This window comes from Diorhabda carinulata, chromosome 4, assembly GCF_026250575.1.
Source record: "Diorhabda carinulata isolate Delta chromosome 4, icDioCari1.1, whole genome shotgun sequence".
In the NCBI taxonomy this organism is placed as follows: Eukaryota; Metazoa; Arthropoda; class Insecta; order Coleoptera; family Chrysomelidae; genus Diorhabda; species Diorhabda carinulata.
The window spans coordinates 18600853-18621285 of record NC_079463.1 but is presented as its reverse complement, the minus strand read 5'-3'; the positions used below and the strand labels follow the sequence as shown (position 1 = coordinate 18621285).

General features: G+C 32.9%; 1 protein-coding gene and 1 long non-coding RNA gene across 2 annotated transcripts in view; both read right to left on the bottom strand.

Annotated features, from left to right (window-relative positions):
* The window catches only part of LOC130892376 (UMP-CMP kinase 2, mitochondrial-like), a 43916-nt gene that overhangs the window by 10346 nt on the left and 13137 nt on the right, over positions 1–20433 (bottom strand). The window contains exon 2 of the mRNA XM_057797780.1: positions 4937–5010. Coding sequence (XP_057653763.1) covers positions 4937–5010 — 74 coding nt within the window. The remainder of the gene's footprint in view (positions 1–4936; positions 5011–20433) is intronic.
* Positions 6279–11034, bottom strand: LOC130892377 (uncharacterized). Its single transcript, XR_009059029.1, has 2 exons — positions 9600–11034; positions 6279–9543 (listed from the first exon to the last, which is right to left on the bottom strand). It is a non-coding gene; the product is annotated as an uncharacterized LOC130892377 (long non-coding RNA).

The window sequence follows — 20433 nt, the reverse complement described above, 5'->3', positions numbered from 1 at the left end:
GACATTTTTTCTTTAGCAAAAAAAAATAATCCAATAACAACATAGACCACTTATTATTAAGTTAAGACCAATGGCTTCAAGATGCTAAAATGAGAAAAAAATAGAAGCTACAGATGTTGTTGCTAGACACTTTTGACCGCTATCGTGAATCTTGAGTCGATATTTTTGCTCACGAGTGTAGTAGTTTGACGAAGCATGGTTCGTACTAATTGTTGGATGTAGGTGTTCTATACTACTGTTTTTTTTTTTATTTTTTTTATTTCAAATAAAATTCATCAACCGTATACTGGTTATTAGCGATTCAGTAAAAATTAAGTGTTTTATCTATAAATATTTGTTAAATCTAGTTGGTCTTCCTTCATTTAAGATGGAGAGATATGCGTCATCAAAGAATCTCCTAATAAGCGACCTCTGTGGTTTATTGATATGGATCCCCACATGAAGTTATGGGCATTGAAGTCCGCGACTATTATCCCAGGTTGTGGATTTTTTTCCAATTATTCAGTTAATTCTTCAACATCTACTTGATATGCTGGAGGAATATATACATTCAAGCTATTTACTTTTGCATTAGTGTGTAGTTAGATAGCTACGTCTTCTAGGTTTGCTTTTTGAAGCGTAGAGAGATTTTTCCACAAATATTACTACTCCGTTAGCTATTTCAGTATTTATTCGGTTCTTGCCGAAGCTGTTGAATGACCTAAGCGGTTCGTTGTTACTTTATTTGGTCTCTTGAAGACAAATAACTTCGTACTTCTGTTTGGATAGGATGGTTTGCAACATTGATATTCCACTGTAGAATAGATGTAATGTCCATGAGGATGCAGAGAGAAATAGAGAAAGAAAAAAATATCAAAGTAAATTATTAATTCAGTTGGTGAATGTTTGTTTGAGAAGATTCACTCTTTGTTTCTGAGAGGTCTGTTTCTGATATGTTTAATTGCAGATATGCTTGGGGAGTATTGGCTTCGGTATTTTGGGGTTTCCCGGAATGTTGGGTGGGGTTTTGTGGTAGTTCAATTAGTTGAGGTTCGCCATAAGTTTGTAATTAAGAGTTTGATGTAGTATGACCTGGTTTTTTGCTGCTTCTTCTTCTTCTTCTTACGTTAGGACTAGGTCCTGTATTTTCATTAAGGGTTTGCCAGGAGTAGTTGGGATGCTGAGGACCAGCTTTCATACCACCTTATAGGTGGTCGTCCAGGATGTCGAGTTGTGTCTGGTTTCTTTTCCTTTGCAATTTTTGCTAACCGTTCATTTGGCATTCTGTCAACATGGTCTCTCCATTCTCTTCTGCGGCTCCTTGCCCATCTTACTACATCCTGAATATCGCACATGTCCCTTATTTCTTCATTTCTCTTCCGATCGAGTAACGTAAGTCCTGTTATTCAGATCTCAGAGTTCGCATTTCTGTTGTTCTTAGGAGCCGTTTAGTGGTTGTGTTCTCCGTTCTAGTTTCTATTGCATATGTCATGACCGGCCTTACGCAAGTTTTATATATTTATTTTTGGTTTTTTGCATGTTAAACATAGTAGACGGTCTTGGGATAAATTCTGTAGCTGGTGTTCCCGTGTGTGATCATTAGACAATCTGCTATTTGGATTGTGGGTGGTGAAATGAAGATTTGTCTTCTGAAGCTGTAGATGTGATTATATTCCGGAATTGAGGAGCTAATAATTAGGAATTACATTGGTGAAAGTGTATTGAGACCTATTTTGTTAAATTCATCAATTAGAGCTGAGTATGGTATGGTGTGGCATACAATTGAGAGTATTAATCTTTCGGAAGGTGTTATAAGCTTTCGGGCTTGGATAGAAGTGTTAATAATTATCAGCCCTTTATGATAGGTCATGAAGCGTTCTACAATATCTTCTTTGCGAGGTAGATGCACATTCTATTGTTTGACAGCCTTGATGTGATTAGAATATTTTTTGGATCGATTAACTCTCCAAGTGATAACAGTTAATCTTGAATTTTCAGGTTATTAACAGCTGTATAAACGATTGCTTGATGTTTTGTAGGAGAGCTTCTGTAGTTAGAAGTCCCAACATTTAGCACAGGCTAAAACAAATTGATAAGAGCTGTTTTTTTTACGTTTTCTTCATCCAAACCGGTGTAAAAATTATAGCTCTGTGTATAACAAATTCACTGTTTAGGTAAGAATGTATGAGATTATACTTACAGCAATATGTCTCTGAGTTTAGAATTTCTAGAACTTTGATAACTATCGAAAGAGTTGTTTTTATAGGAGCTAACCAATTTTAACGTTACAGTTCCTAAAGCCGGATTCCCTACCACTAAGTTCTTCAATCTCATTTCCCGTAACTTTTGCATCTCGATTCATTCGTGTGGCACTATTTAAAAACTTATACATTCCTAAGGCCGTCAAAGGGAGTGAGATAATCGACGAGTGGTGTCACTATGTTGGTTTTCTACTATTTTCCTCAGTAATCTCAATATCCCATGTAGGTGGACAACCTGAGCACAAACGATCTTGAAGCGTCAAATCTCCACTATTAAAAAAATTAAACCAACGCTGTGCCATTCGCTCATTTACTGTGTCTTTCTTTCCAATTTCACATACTTTCCTTCTCTACACGACTGCCTCAAACTTTTGTTTCCAATAATATCTCAGGATACACGAATTTCATATTTATCGCACTCCATACCTGTTGTATTGAATGATGTGGACTGTATAATTTTATTTTATAATTAAATTTTCTATTTATTTTAAATGAAACAAAGTCCCATTTATTTTCTGGAAGCAAAGCTTCTTTTATTAGAACCACAAACGTTCTTACTTCGGTCTATATAATACACATACTCGTTCTCGTGTCGCTACATAAAAACGACAAGTAACGAAGAAAGAGAGACTGCCAGAGGCGTAGAGTAGAATGAATTTCTAAATAAAAATTAAACTAAAATTAAAACAAAAATCAAACAATACCGCTTATTATACAAACGTACTGGATCGTTAGAAACACCGAGAATGATTAAATGAGATAGAAGGAATTGTACTCATCATAGAATTATGACTAATTTTAAGTAATGACATGTATAATTTGAAAAGTAGGAATTTTCACATATGAAATATGGAATTGTGTAAATACAGAGACTTGATGTGTTTGATGCCATTTTTTACTAGGGAAGTATATTTCAAATCATTAAAATATGATCGAAAATGAAATATAGCTGAGCTTGGACATTCCTTGTTTGTCTTTGTTGCTTATAACATTCTTTATTATTGACTCACTTTAAATATTATTTGGTTTTCTTAATCTCAAAATTTTCGACTAATTGATAAGTTTTATGTAAACAACAAAATTATACTAAATATTGAACTTTTATCTGCATACTTTGAACCCAATAAAAATAAATAACTTCTAACTGCATTTTGTTTTGATTAAATTCATTGGAACACTTCCTTTTCTTTGCCTATACATATATATCTTTGGTTCTGTTTGCCGCTGACAGCGCACACTATACAAATGAAGTGCTGCAGTTGTTGACGGAAATTTGTTTAATTTCAAAGATTAGTTTGCAAACAAGACCTCATGTGAAAATATCAACAAATCAATTAAAAGTCATTTTACTCATTCCCTTGCGGCTGTGCTTTGATGTGGTAAAAAAGTTCACTCAATTTCAACGGCTCCAATATTTTTTGTCTTGGCCTGCAAACTCTGATGTACATCTAAGACAGAAAAAATATGCTATTAGCTAAAAGAGTTCGATGATATTTAGACCGAAACTCTTTGAAGGGTACAGGTACGTGATTTCTTATAAGACATTTTGGTTTCCATTGTTGTCATTTTTAATGCTGCATGAATAGTGATTCGGCATCTATTTCCGCTAGCTATCTTTTAAATGAAAAAGTTAGTTTCAATAATCTTATCAACAAGTTTTTTTAATAATGCTACCGTTTGACCAATATTCTTCACAAAAAAAAACTTATCAATTCCAACGCGGAACAACTTTCATATATTCATACACTTATTTATTATACTTTAAATATACCGGGTTTCTCAGATAACAATAGACTCAGAGTAGAGGAGTATAAGGGAGAACAGAATCTGACAATTGTGGGTAAAGCAAATAACCAAAGAACGATGCCGACAAAAAAATTAAGTTGTCCACGAGTTTACTATAGTTCTTTTGGTAATTGAATTACATATTATAATTTTGTAAAATTCACAATTAACGAACAATTGGATATTTTATTGGTCTTGGATTTTGTGGAGAAATTATAGAAGAAACATGGAAGCATATCGGAGGAGGTTTACTGATTGCGTAGTTCTTCACAGAGAAACATTTTCTAATTATGACACACGAAATCGAGAAACGGGAAAGTTTTATAGTATTGATCGGTAACTTCCTGTACAAGTGAGTGTTCGAGATGAAGAAAATATTTTGTATACCACTGACGATAAACCACATATTAGCACTACAATTTTATCTAGCTAGTGGCATATCAAGATCATCTGTACATCGAACTATAAGATGTAATTTACTCCATCCTTACCATGCCTGACAAGTGCAGGAATTTTGGGTCCTACTTTGAGGCCGGATAACTCCTCAGGGATGCAACTTAGGATAGAGGTGAATTGCCCCCAATCATTAGAACTTGCTTTTAAAAGAATTGACCGCAAAGCAAATTCACAGAGATTGTCGAACACAGACAAACGAACATGTGGAGGACTCCTAATCATTACCACAACTTAAAATGTCGTGGCTTAAGCTCGACGTGTGACTATGATACAAATAGTTGAAGATTTTGGAGTCTCACACCATCTGGTACATAATAGCTGCCGAACTTGAATTTGAAAAAAAAAATATCTGCAGTATGAGTAGAACGTTTGTGAGCACAACCAAACTCGAAAAGACATTTCCAGTCGTGTTTTAATTTTTTAATTAATTTAATCTACAATTCAAAATAACTCACCTGAGGTGACTGTAATATTCTCAACATAGGTGCTATGTTGTTGAACACCGAAGGAAAAGGTACTTCAATTGAGACTGAAAATGAAAAAAAAATAACTGACATCTCGTTTCAAATATATTATTAATCATTTTTTCAAAATAGCTATTCTCTCTTAATACTGTTCTAATTTTGTCACTGGCTAAGTTACTAAATTCAGAATCTAATATTTAATCATAGTACGAAAAAGTAAGGTTGAAAAAGCAATCTCACAAAATAAACACAATTTTTTCAGACACATAGATAATATTATGTACCTGATCAAAAGTATATCGACCCCTAATCATTTTCCTGAATTCTTTAGTAAATTCCACTGAAACTTGCAACGCAGCTTATAGTACTCAAAATTGCCTTTTAGACTGATTTCCCTTGCATGTTTGCTCGTACACAGAAATTGTTGGGAATTTTATGTCACATGACATGATAAAGTTGGTATTGTGAAAAAAAATCAATCGAATTTATATTAGAAAATATTAAGGAATCATAATTGATGAAATTGATTAATCATGAAAAATTCAGAACCGTTGGTTCGTCTATAGCATTTAAGTTATTGAAGACTTTATGTACGGTGCAATTACCATTCTGGTAATTTAGATATGAAAAGTTTTATATTGCATGACGAGGTCACAGTGAAAGTGATTCTACAAATTTCGTAAAAATTACTTGACACAAGAAGATTTAGAAGTCTCTATTTTTTTGATAAATCCTCTTCATTTTAGAATTTTTGATAGAAAATCAATTCAAAACAACACGTGAAAATCTACGTTTCGATCTATTTCGGTCTTTATCAAAATATGACTTACATTAACAAGTTGTATGATAATATTAATCAATAGATCACGTAAAACATGAATATTTCACTGAATTATAATCTAAAACACTAAAAAACATAAGAAATGTATCAAGTACCTTGTAACGACTGTGACGCTGTTTATATAGAACAGACAACTCAGTATTTAGAAAATATATTAAAAGGTCATCTATGCGATGAAAAACGAAATTGCATTAAGAAACTATAAAATATCGAAAAACATACATGTAGGATTGAAATTATTGCTCTACTCCATCCTACATCCACACACGAAATGCGAGTTCTCTTCAGCAGCCTAATGCCGACACAAACAGTCGAGTCAGCCGGGATTAAGTCGTAGACGGTAAAGGTAACGCAACTAAGATGACTGACTATCTATCGCTCATTTAACGTATAAACCACATCCACGAATATTTTTACTATCAACCTAAGTTCTCTTATTTACATTGTACATAAATAAAGTGTTTCCATTGCTTAAATTCTATAATAAAAGTGTTTTCTTTTTTTTTTCTTTTTTCTTTTCGGCGTTTTAAGAAGAAAAACCCTAGACAACCAAGAAATTCCTACAGACATTCAATTATAAAAATTCGAAACTTGAAACGGAATCAAGTACAAAAAAAATTCATTGGAATCCATTTGAATTCCCCATTAGAATATTATAAAGTTCTGATATATATCGAGCATTCAAATAATAGTAAAGTTTCTGGCAAAAAATTTCGTTGACATTCTTTCGCCAATTGAAATCAAATCAATATCATCTTTTCTCGTATTCCGCAATAATTTGAGGACATATTTACAGGAAAGTGCCTTCTACTCTATAAACGACTTCAATACTAATAATGATATTTAATTCAGAGCATGGACTTATATATTAATTATTATAGGAAATGAGAATTGATGAAATTTAATCATTACCTATAATTTTGTTACTCATTGTGGTTTCCTTCTGTATATTAAAATTTTATTTTATTTATTTATCTTTATTTAGTTATCTGTATGTTTGTTTTTTGTTTTTACAAGCTTTTGTCTACAAATTGTGACAATTTTTTAACAATAAAGCATTTCTCTCTATATATATAATTAATGGACTAAGAAGACCAAGTGGATTATATATTTGGGATATAATGGAAAGAATTACTCTCTTAGTAATAGAGATTCGAGAGCAAGAAAGGTTTATATTGTATTTTAAAATATCTTGTTTACTGTCCAATTGAACACCTAGGGTTTTAAAACTTTCAGATTCGTCTAAATTCAAAATATTTTTAGGAATATCTTCAAGATAAATATTTTGTATAATGTCAGGATAATTTGAAACCCATTTTCTTAGAATGAAATTTGCTGATGATAAAATAGATGAAATATCGATACATCTAGTTTGCAATTTATTGATCTTATTGGAACCTGTTAGTAAGACATCAACATAAGAGTCTGATAAAATCGTATTTGATGCAATAGGAAATCAGTTTTGGTTTTCGATAAATAATTGATCGATACATCTGATTGCTAGGTAAGACGCTGACGTGGTGCCATATGTCACTGTATTGAGTTAGTATGTTGAAAAGTCTTCATTCGAGTTACCATTCCAAATTACTATTGTTGTTGTTTATGATTAAAATTTGCCTATACATTTTTGACATTAGTTGAAACGACATATTTATAGAGTCTAGTTATCAAAGATGTTATTCTGGATTTTAGGGCCTACTAACTGTAAGTCATTGAGAGACCATCCTGATTTGGCCAAAATTTTTTCTCCAACGCCTTGATTCTTATAATAGCTGTTTTTTCAGAATTACCCAATATTTCAGGTAGTTTTTTAAATGGAGGTTTAACAATAAATTGACCGTTAGGATTACGTAAAGTGTTTTCTTTAAATAGAGTTTCACAAAGAAGGTCATCTTCAGACATTGAAATAGGTTCATTGAACTCATTAAGCTTCCAGAATTTTTGTAATTGATAATCATCAGATATGTTTTCAGAAAAATTGTGAATAGACATTTTTATTAAACTTGAAATTAATCCGGAAATGATCCAGCCTAATTTTGTGTTTTGTAAAATTGGACGGTTTTTACTTAGAGTGATTTCACCATCTAATAAAAGTTTTCAAAAGAGAGTGACCCCAATAATTATGTCGATTTGATTAGGCAAATTAAATTCGGGGTCGGTTAGATTAAGGTTATCTGAAATATTGGTTGAGGAAATATCAATTTGTTCTGTTGGTGTGGTTGATGATATTATTGGAACGACATATATTTTTTGTAAGAGCAGATTATTTGATTGATTTAGCAAATTGGCAAGGATCAATGTTAGGTTTAAACGCTTGCAACAGGATTCACTGATTAGATTTGATTGAGCTCCAGAGTCTAATAACGCTCTACATGCTTGAAAATTGCCTTAACAATCTTTTACTTTGAAAGTTGAAGTTGAGAGAAGAATAGATGAATTGTAATTATTTTGTTGATTATACGTTAAATTTGTTTGTAACAGAACTGCATGTAACTGTAACAGAATTGCATTGATAAACTTGTTTTATGTTTTCCATTGTATTGAGATCTTCGTAGTTTTCGTCTGCATTCCTTACATAAACCTAAATTGCACGTTTATTTTAAATGTCCTATTCTCAGACAGTTTGAACATAACTGTAGTTCTTTTACCTCGTCCCATCTTCCATTTATGTTTAATTTTGAAAAGTCATTGCATGTATAAATATAATGTTCACCTTTGCAAAAGTAAATGTTAATTTATTAACTGATAAATGGACTTAACTGCAACCCTCTATTTTTGGCGATTATTTTGCTTGATTATGATTTTTGTGTACTTTAGTTTTAGAATGAGGTTCTTCCAAAGATTCCAATACATCTTGTCTTTCTTTTAAAAAGTCTAGAAAAGTATATAGCGTAGGTAATTCACATGAAGATAAGATTCTTTTCATTTTTTTGAGTAATTTTATCAAGTTTATTGTAAATGATATGAATAATTCAAATAATTGCCATATCCCAAAGGACTCCTTTGGAAAGAAAGCTTCATTCCTTCAAGTGATATAATATGTTTTAAAATGTCATTTTCTAAATTTGTTAGTTGCGTAAATTTAATTATAAAAATTGTTTCAATTTGTAGACAAAAAATAACTAAATAAAGATACAAATAAAATAAAATTTTAATATACAGAAGAAAATCACAGTGAGTTAAAATAAAGGTATAGTAATGGGTAATATTTAGTATATAAGTCTATAGCAAAAATTAAATTAGTATGCAGCATGCCTGTGATTAAATATTATGATAAGAATAGAAATCGTTTACAGAGTAGAATGTACTTTCCTGTTAATATGCCCTCAAATTATTGCGAAATGCAAGAAAGGATGTTATCGATTTAAAATATCAACACTTACTAACTTAACTAATTCTAAACGTGGAGTGGGTAGGTAAAGGTTGCGCTCCGCGTTCGAAGTGGATAGCCGTGCAACGACCTTTCTGAAATTGAAGAAGCGTGCTTACAAATTAGTCAAACGGATTCAAAGATTAAAAAGAAAGGAATAGTCAGAATTTTTAATCTTTTAACCTAGTCCCTGCCATGAGCCCTACTGTTTAGTCCGAACAACTACCTAACAGCTTTCTTTTGTAGTTTGAAGAATCGCTCAATTTGAGTCGCACCACACGTACCCTAAAAGGAAAGGGCATATATAATTTGTTATTGTGATTAGGTCACTGGATATGGTCCGAAGGGCCGTGAGATAAGGGTTGCTCCAAGGGAAACTAGTGTCGTCTGCAAATAGACATATTTTACTACTGATGCCTAGATTGGCGGTGTCGTTTACAAACAGAAGAAACAAAATAGGGCCTAGTACTGAGCCTTGGGGCACTCCAAATTCTATTGGCTTGCAAAAAGACATCGTCGTATCAATCCTTACAAGCGGACTTCTGTTGGTAAGTATGACTTGAACCATACGAGAGGTGTTCACCTGAAACAGTAGTATTGCAATTTGTTAATTAAAATATGATGACCTAACCAAATTTTGTTTACGTTTATGTAATAAGAGCTAAGAGTGGAGTGTATGAATGTTTCCGAGAATATGTGAGAATGGTTCAGGCTAAGTTTAATTTAAAATTAGCTACATTGAGATGTGATAATGGAAGGGAATACATTACAAATGAAATAAAGCAATTTTGCAGGGAGAATGGGACATTTATTGACTATAGAACACCTTACAGTCCTGAACAAAATGGTAAGGCAGAACGCTTTAATAGAAGCTTGGTGGACAAAGCAAGGACCATGATGCAAGACGCTAATATTCCTAAAGAATTTTGGAGCGAAGCAGTTCGAGTAGAATTTACTATTGTTGCAGGAACTGTTCTTTTTGAAATGTAATCTTTAGAAATGATAAATTATGTACTAATTTATTTTTTTTCAAAAGCCTCATCAAACTGTCGCTCAAGTTCAATTTCTTTCTATAAACCCTTGTATATTTTCAAATTCATGAATTGGATTAATATTATTATCAAGCCGTAATTGAATATCTATTAAATCATGTGAGATGGCACCGTCCTTGAGTAAATTGATATACATTTCAAAAGTCGTTAAACGTTTTTTAATAGGTAGATTCCTCATTTTTAGTAAGTTATTTAATATCTACATCAGTCATTATAATATTATTAATTCTACCTAATTTGGTTTGTGTTTGTGCAAATAATACTTGAATGAATTGTCAGAAAACCATTCCTAATTAAGGATTCTCTGTTTTTTCCTTAAATCTATTTATTACATTTATTTATAAGTTATTTAATATGTTAGAGAAATTCAAGTGAAAAAGTCATATAACACAATGTTATACAACATTTTTCTTGCTATATAGCAAATTTTATGTTATCCGTTGGGTGTCGGTAAAGATCAAAGAAAGTTATATAACTTTGTTATATAACACGCCGCTACTTGTCCACACTTGTGTTATTAAACATTTACTGCTGCGCCAGCCAGCCAGCGCATTGGAGAATCGGCGATTGAATTTAGTTTTGCCATACTTTTTTCACGCGATGGAATAGTCGAAAGAACTCACCACTCATTTAATCGAGTTATTTCGCGAGCAACGTGTTTTATGGCATCCTACCTTCTTAGATTTCAAAAACAGGAATAAAAAACACGACGCGTGGACTGAACTAGGGGCAGAATTGAAAACAAATTCAATTGAAGTTGAAAGAAAAATGCGTATGCTTATTTGGCAGTTCCAGCGGGAGCTGAAAAAAGGGAGGAGTGGCGATGGAGCTGATGCTCCGTATGAAATAAAATGGATTTTTTTCAAAATGCTTTTATTCTTAAAAGACAAAAATCTCCCGAACAAAGTGACAACAAAACTGCAGAGGTAAGTACTCCACATTTCAAATTAATTATCAATTTGAAGTCAGTAATCATTCTGCCACGACACTTTTCCCTCCTCGCTGGTAAAATTGTTTTCGTATTTCCTTGCCTAGCACACTGGGTTTTCTAGGAATTCTAATGAGTCTTAGCAAAGTCCCATTTGGCTGACCTTCGACTTTCCATGTACCTGGTCTTAGTTGCCCGATAAACGTGTCTTCTGAATATAAAGTATCTGTTGGACAGTAGGATGAAGATGACTGACCTTTCCTAAGAAAATTGTGGATATAACAGCATCTTAAAACTATCTTTTCTGCTCTTTCGGGCACAGGAAGTATTGGTTTTCGTAACAACCTGATTACGACACATAAAATTCAAAATGGATTTTCGACTACAACGCCTAGCTCTACTATGTCTGTAATTGTAAATTTGCCCCTGTGAACCTTCCTGTTGAGTGCCTGTGGAGGGGGTCATAATATGCGGTTGCAAAGCAAATGCCTCAACACCTAGAAATAGGAACGGTGATGGTGATGTTCTTTCCGGTAATACTATCATTGGTGGGAGATTCAAGGAAGATGTTTTAAGTAGCTATTTAAATGTTGTGTTAGCATATACTCCACCATCAGACAAACGTCCTTGGCAACCCACATTTACCTAAGTAAAACTATAGTTAGCGTCAACTATAGCACTATGCTGAAAAATCCCTTGTAGTTGAAATAGTCGCTTCCAGTGTTCATTGTTAACATATGTGTTTTCCATCCATACTACCACAACAGTGAGGGTAATTCAACATCTGGTTGAAATCGTCTGCAATCTTTAGCCATTCTTCTTGATATTTAGGCACCTAAAAAAATGCTTCACAGTTTTTTTCATCTTTTGGAAGAACTGCAACCAGAATCACATCCAGAAGTGCAAAGTGCTTCAGAAAAATGTCAAAAAAAACTGTGGAAAAAACCATTGCTACCACAAAAGGTAACAAGAGAAGAATTTTAGATGCGAAATCTGAAGAAGCTTACGCGGAAATGAAACAACTATCCAGTATCGTGAAAAAACGAGATGACTTCGCGAAATATGAAATATGAAATAAATAATGCTCTCTACCGAGCGTAGATAGTAGACATACCTTCGAATACACCTCAGCCATCTACTACTCCGGCGTTCGATACACCTGCAACTACTCCAATTCCACCAATTACAATAGAAAGTGACACCCAGTCATACAATAGACCTGGGTGATCTACCTTGACGTCCGCTACAAATATATCCGCTACTTCACCAATTCAAACTGATAATGTTATGTGCACTTTGTATTTGAAAATCTTTGCCTGGGTTGATTGGAAAATGGTTGTCTTTGAGTTTGAAAGTTATTATAGTTCCTCGACTGGAGTTGTGAATTTTGTATGAAAGGACGATTGAAATTACTAAAATTCTGTGGGGGTTGCGAGAATTGATTATTAGCTACACCTGGATATGAATTCCTATTAAATGAAATAGTGGGTTCAGAAGGTGGCGAATGGAAATTTGGGTAATTAGCGTTGCTACTATTGAAGAAATTGGGATCATAATTGTTTTGTTTGGATGGATTAATTCTCGGTGTTGGCTTGTAAGGTTGATTATTTAGAGTATTTTTTTCTATTCTGACTATACATAAAATTCTCTTCTTCTATAACTAGACATAGCTACTTCTGAACTGTCTGTGTTTCGCAAACGTATATTATTTTGCAATTGACCAGTTAAACCTCCAAAAATTTCAAGTGCTAAATCGTTATAATTTTAAATTTTAATTGCTTCATCATTTGAGGAATTTAATTTCGAAATTACTAAGCTACGTGCTTCCTGACATCGCATACCGAAATTGTATGGTGTTTCTTTGGTCTCAAAACAATTAAATCTTGCACTAAGCAATCTATATTGAATTGAAGAGCTTGTTTTATTTCAGCCCATGTTCGTAATTCCGTTCTTGAAGCTATAAGTATTAAAGCCCTACCTACTAATTTACTCAATAATGCGGGTAATGGAAAACTATTCAATTGTGGATTTGTTGCATCGTAAAATTGAGAAAGTAATGTGTCATAGTTATCTAGAAAAATATTCAAAGTATGAGGATTACCCTCGTATTGTGGAATAGTATCAATATATAATTTTAATAATTGATAGATTGGATTAGCCATTGTTTTAATTTCTGGTATATTATTTTTTTCTTCTAATGTTATAGTAGAATTAAATAAATCTGCTAACTCTTCTACAATTGAGTCATTCATCAACTAATTTAAATTATGTTACTATAAATGTTTTATTTTCATAAAAGTATATAAAAGTGAATAAAAAGCGAAAATTTATTTTGGAAAAGGAAAAATGGAATGTTTTTCGACTTACAGTACTATGAAGAATATGTTCTTTCTTCTCCAAAAGGATCTGGACGATGTGGTCCCTCTTCCCTGGACTGGATTCTTGAAGTTTCTTGCAAACCACAAAATAACACAAGGTTCGAGATTGCAAACAAACCGTAGATATGGACCGATTTGCAGTCCTACTGACTGCGCCAATCAAATTTGTAGTTTATTAAAACTACTTTTTAAAAATGATTTTTATTTCTACGAACTAAAAGTGAAACCTTGCAACTAGAAAGCTAAAGAATTATGACATTAAAATATGTTATCATGGGGATTGCAATTCGACAGTCTAACGGTGTCGGGATAATAGAAGCGTTCCCATAACTTGTATAACACATTTTGTAAATACGTGTGTGTGATTGATGTGATTCATGGTTTTAGAAAACAAAATACTTTATTTAAGTTGACATGAATTATATGTAATAAACAATAAAATATGCAATACGGTTATGTATAGATACAAGAAAAACATAATAATGTCTCTTCACATGCGTGTTCGTTCACGACGCATTCTTCACTCCTGCCATCTTACGCGTGTCTACAGAGATTCTTCGATGGTATTGAAATCATAGATCGCATACTATTAGGCAACCCAAAAGTGGACTGTATTTGTATAAAATACGAGGGCGAATCACTAAGTACGGACACATTTGTTGTATAACTTTGTTAATACAACATGTTTTGTTACATAGTCTGGACTCGACTTTACAATATTGAATGAATTAATCTAATTTATTAACTGAACTAAATGATTTCATTGAAATGGTATTTCGAAACCATTTCTATTTATATTAAAATAATTGCTGAAGCAGTAATTAGAAAATATGATTTTTCTACGTTTCAATTCTAAGGATGTCTGGATTTTTCTAGATGTAACTCCCCCAATGTATTTGAATAATTAATAATCATCAATACAATACAATAAGTTTAATATCAAAATCGCAAACTAAATTAACCAAATAAAATAATTTTTTTATCTAAACGTTTCCGTTGGCTAATTTTTTACTGGTGGAATGAGAATATATAAACTAGGTACTGAAATTCTCTACTTTTCTTGTGCAAATTTATATTGATACTTTCATACTTTTTATAGTCCTTCAAGTAAGAATAAACACTATAGCAACGTTATGTGTTATTAGTATTGCAAAAAAATTTGTTATTTGTTATTCTGGTTGAGACTGTATATTACCAGTAAGAAAGAAGTATTTTTTGTTGAGCATATTTAACGATAAACAGCGGAAGGTAAATTTAAAGCTAGTGAACAATTTCATTGACACTATCAACGCAATTATGTTGCGAAATTTCATCGTTCTGGCTGTTTATTGTGTTAACGAAACGGAAGGTACATTAAGTGTGGTAATAATGAGAAATATCTAATTAATTTGTTATTTTGTTTTGTGAGAAAAATAATGAAATCAACATCTAAATTAGAGGAAACAATATCATTGTTTCAACTTTCTTACACCTTTTTAAATGTTTTTCGTGAGTAATCATCTAAATTTCAGGTCTCTTTTTATAGAAAATCCGTTGAAAATAAGAGGTAAAAATTGAAGAGAAAACAAAATTATTTTTTTCTACGACCGTGCGTTTTAACCCACTTTCCCGCACGCATTTTAGTTTTGTTTGTTTGTTTTAGTTTACCTTATTAGATAGTTTTTGAGATTATAACTATTGTTACTACAGGTAAATAAATATTTACGAAATAGTCCATCAAATAAAAATTAAACCTTTTCTAGCTTTTGTAGCATTTTTAATTTTTTGGAAATATAAAATAATACAGATATTTTTTATACAACCATGTAATTGTTACTAAAACGTCAAAGTTGTTCAAAACGTCATGGAAGTGACCGAAGTGACCAAAGTGCAATCTTCTTCTAAATTAAACCACATTAAACCGAATCCGATACAATAATATTAATGGATTTATCCGACGAAGAACTTCCCGAAGCCATTTTGAAGGCTGCAAATGAAACTAATTCCGAGCCAAATGACTTAAAACCATTGCCGTCACCGTCATCTTTATGCGACCTGCAACCGATGCCATCCTCATCGACGTCATCTACCTTCCAGTTGAAACCAAATAACTCCACTGGACCGGCAATTCTTACTAGTGTACAGAATGCAACAAATTGTGTTTTCAATATTAATATTTATAATAATTAGTAGTTTTTAGTTAAAGTTTTGTATATTATTATGTTTGTTGGAATAAAATAATTTTAGAAAAATGGGTTGGTATACTTTTTTGTATATACGGTCGTAGAAAAAATAATTTTCCTAACTCATGCGTAAAGTGTCTCTCCCGCACTTGACCGCTTGCCCGAACTCCGCTCCGCGTCGTTCGGGACAACTGCAGTCGCGTGCGGGAAAGTATCACTTTCCGCACTTGTTAGGAAAATAACTATTTCATACCTACGTCACAAAATAATTTTACTACAATCCATATTTATTGCTTCAAAGGATCAAAAATACACTTTTTCGAAAACAGGCACACGCTGCAAATTTTGTCTAAATACCAATCTACGAACGTTATCGATCACTCTACCAATTCAAATTTCTTAAATACTCACTCAAGAGTATAACGAAGTTATTATTTTTCCAAATCGAAAAAGCAACGATAAAATCGATTTTAAATGTAAATTTAAATCTCCGTTATTTTTCAACGCAAAAATGTAATTCAAAATTCAAAGAACCCACAAAAAATTATCAGTTGGGAAACCTAGAAATACTTCTCTTTCCAGAACAACTAGAGGAGTCATTAGTTGATAGAAGCTTGAGTCTTTAGGCCTATATCATAAATGAGAACATAGCGACAACAACGAAGAGGATATTTTAAATGCAACTCTAATTAAAGAAGGTTTGGACTTTGTGCAGATTTGGTTATTTTACTGAAGAATATGATCATGATCAAAATAGAGTTGTGAAATTCCCACGTGAATTGAATTTGTTAATATTATCTCACAAAAAACTTTTTAATGGATTATCACGGTTGAAGATAAGTTCCAATAATTACTATCACACAAGTACCAGCAAATCAGAGAAATTAAGCCAAGCACTTCTTTCCATTCAGAACCAATTGGATATCCAACAATAATTAGATAATTTTATTAAAAGACTCGTCCCAATAAAAAAGAAAGAAACTATATATGCAGATGAATTGTATCCAAAGAATCTCAAACATCATACTTAATAATTGATTTAGTTTTCAAAACTGCTGAATTATCAAACATGGTAAATACAAATGAACAAATCATTAAAAGGATGGACAAAATAATTCTAGTGATAACAATAATATTAATTATTTAAATAAATTTTTTCATATGAGCTTTACTTTTTTAAAACATTCATTGCCGACACCGGCACCAAATTGAAAAAATCACTTTGATACGCTGAAAACTCACTGAAACATCTTCATTTATAACAGAGCGTTCGATTTGAAGCAGGTTTCTCCGTTTTTGGCGCATCGCGCCGCCGCCGTCGCTGGCCTCTCATCTCGGAAACGCGGACGTAGTGCGACTATTCAATTTGCTCGTATGAAGCTAATAAGTATCGATTTAAATACTGCTTTATAATAACCTATCGTTATAAAATGCAATTTTCTCAATCACATTATTCCTTCACTTTCATAATTGACAACATTGTTATTTCAATGAAAAAGAATATCACGTTCTTGATTTTGGAAAAAAAATATATGTCTAGCCGCCTGCCTATTGTTCTCTGTCTGCACATGCGCATCCTTTTTAATTTTCAGTTTCACTTTTTATCTGTACTCGCTAAAAGTTATAATTTTTATATTACCAATAGGACTTGTGATTAAAAATCTTCATGACAAGAGCTTGGTAAACTTAATAAATGTATTCCGTACTTTGATATTGTACTAAGAAAATTTTTAATATTTGAACTCGTGAATAGCCATCTGCTCAGCATGGTGCCAGTCAAGTAGCAGCCTTTGACAATACCAGCCCCATAAACTTTCTCTCTCTCTCTCCCTCTCTCTCTGTCTCTCGCACACTATACGATCCACTCTGAAAGTTTGTGCCAGAGCAGGTCAAATTTTTTAGCATGGGCCTTACAATCTGACATCGAAGGAGAAGCAGATGCTGTTCCTTTTCGATGCTGTCAGTCAGCGACCAACGGTCGAAGGAATATATTAGTATTTCAATAGTTTCTTATGATTTTTGCCGTCAATGTTTTCTGTTAGATCAGTGCGACTGTAAAAATTTAAGCGAAAAACCTAACATTCTAAATTTTACTGTTGAATCATTGGAACAATGCTGTAAAGCATTGCACGTTCGAAACGTGCTGCAAATACAGTATGGGAATGTACGTTTAACTTCGACCCGCGCAGACGTGTACGGTTACCACAGTGTTTGTAACAAAAACGTTACCGCTTTGAAAAAATCTCAGATAGAAAACAGTGAAAAGTTGAAGCCGTTTCGCCGAAGAAGCCAAGCCAGTTCCCGCTCGACTTCTCGCTCAAACTCTCCCTTGGTGGATGATAGTCAACATAAAGCAGGACCCAATAATCCTACTGCCTCAACAACTAACAGGTAAATTACAGATTTTTTTCTTCGCATTTGAAAAAAAAATTTATTGCAAAAAAGATTCATCTCGTGTTCTTTATGAGTACTAATCTTCAATCTTCAATTGCTCCGGTTTATTTGTATAAAATTAATTCCACTAATATTTAATAGAAAGTCGTTTTTATTTTTATCATGTATTTCTTAAAAAATTATGAAAAGTGCGGGTCGTGGTAGGAAGTTCAAGAGTATTGTCTAATGGTTAACAACGAATATAAATGAAGCGGGTGCATTTTCCCTATCTGTTGGCATTATTTTCTTTCTATGCATCGGATAGCCGAGCCAGCGAAAAGTGAAAGTGCGCCGTAGAAAAAAGGGGAGGGCAGGACGAGGGCTGGCTAGCTCTTATATCTGAAGCTGAAAAGAGGCTAATGCTGAAATACTAGCCAATCCTGCGTTATTAGAACGGTTTGTTATATTTGCATATTAATTGTTATTTTATTTTTTTCTGTAAAGTATTATACTCAAGCTAGTTGCCATTTAGATGTATAATTTTTATGAAATTAATTTCTTTAATACCATTTTTCATTGAATTTTTAATGGGGCGTCTGAATACTAATTTTACTTTTCAGAGATCAACACGCACTTGAACATGATGTTGAAGTAGACGACGATGAATCAGAAAAAAGGTTAGTTTGTACATTATAGCTTATTTGCATATTTAAAGGTTCATAAATAAATAAATCGACAATGCATGTATTTTATTGTCTGGCGCGTAGTGATGATAAAATTGCTCCTCAAATTTATCGATCACACTTGAGTTATATGTGATAAACGACGAGACTTTATCTCAATTTTTAATCATAAGTATAAAGAATCCAGTAAACTCCCCGCGAGTAGGCTTTTCAAAATTAAAACCTCGTGATTTTTATAAAATCAATTGCACGCAGTCGAGTATTGTACTCTTTGACTGCAACTGTTCGGCTTTGAATAAGCTATGTGTGTCTACTTGTTGGGCCCTTGTTTGAAGTATTTAAATCGTTTTTATAAAATGCAGTTGCATAATTGATTTCAAACAAGGGCCCAACAAGTAGACTCACGTAGCTTATACGAAGCCGAACACTCAAAGAGTACAATACTCGGCTGCGTGCAATTGATTTTATTAAAGTCACCAGGTTTTAATTTTAAAATGCCTACTCGTAGGCATGACACTATCGCGGCACTTGATACCTTTCTCATGCACTTTTTTCATTTGTATTTTAGTGATAATGAGATCTATAATGAGCCTGAAGGTAATGTTCTTATTGGCAATGGTGAACAAGTTGAAGAATTTAATTGTATATTTTGCGGTACATCGCGTAAACAAAAGGGTGGTAAAACAGTTGAGATTAGTGTTTCTAATACCGTTAAGTTCAAAGAAACAATCACAGTAAATGCCCAAAAAAAACAAGATGAGATCATGGTTGATTATATTAATGGTCTAAATAATGATGATCCCGTGTACTATCACATACCGTGTAGAACAAAATATTATAAAAGTCATACTCATGCGTGGAAAAAGGCTGAGCACGGTGTATGGCATATTTCTCGTGAAATTTATAGTCGAGTTTTCGGGGAAATTGTTTTAATAGTTTCAGAAACTGTTATTAAAAATAGAAAATTTATTTTATTGCAATATTTACTGGCTTGTGGTCGGACAATGCTTGAACAAGAGTATAAAGCAGCTTTTGGATCGTTTGACAATATTTTGACAGCTAACAGATTGCAAAGTAAATTAGTTGCACATTTCGCAGCTGAAATACAAATATTAACAACTGTAAAGGAAAAATTGAAAGTAGTAGCAAGTGCAGATAGGCTAGAACTCCCGTATAAACAAATGGAAAAATTAGTAAAATCTGAACGTATTTTCGAACTAAGTTATTCCACCTGATCTGCATCAGCTTGTACAAGGAATTATATGTGGTAGTGATCCCCGAACTATTAAAAGCGAAAATTCTCAAAGGAAAGTCAAGTCAGTGTGTTATGACTTAATTCACAACGCAAGTCACGGAGGAATAAAGCCGTCGAAACATTTATGTTTGGGAGTGTCATTGAAAAGTATGACGAGCAGTCGACAAGTTGTGGATTTATTGAATGAATTTGGGCATTGTAGTAGTTACCACATAGTAGAGCAGTTAGAAACGGAGGCCACGTACGCCTCGACCAACAGATCGGTTCTTTGTCCGGATGATATTGAGCTTGCGCAAGAATGTTTCACTGGAGTGGCGTTTGATAATTTCTATAGATTTACGGAAACTAGTAGTAGAAAAGATACTTTGCACGATACAATGAGAATAATATACCAAACTATTTTCAATGACGATAATTACGAATTTAGAGAATTGTTGAGTGACGAT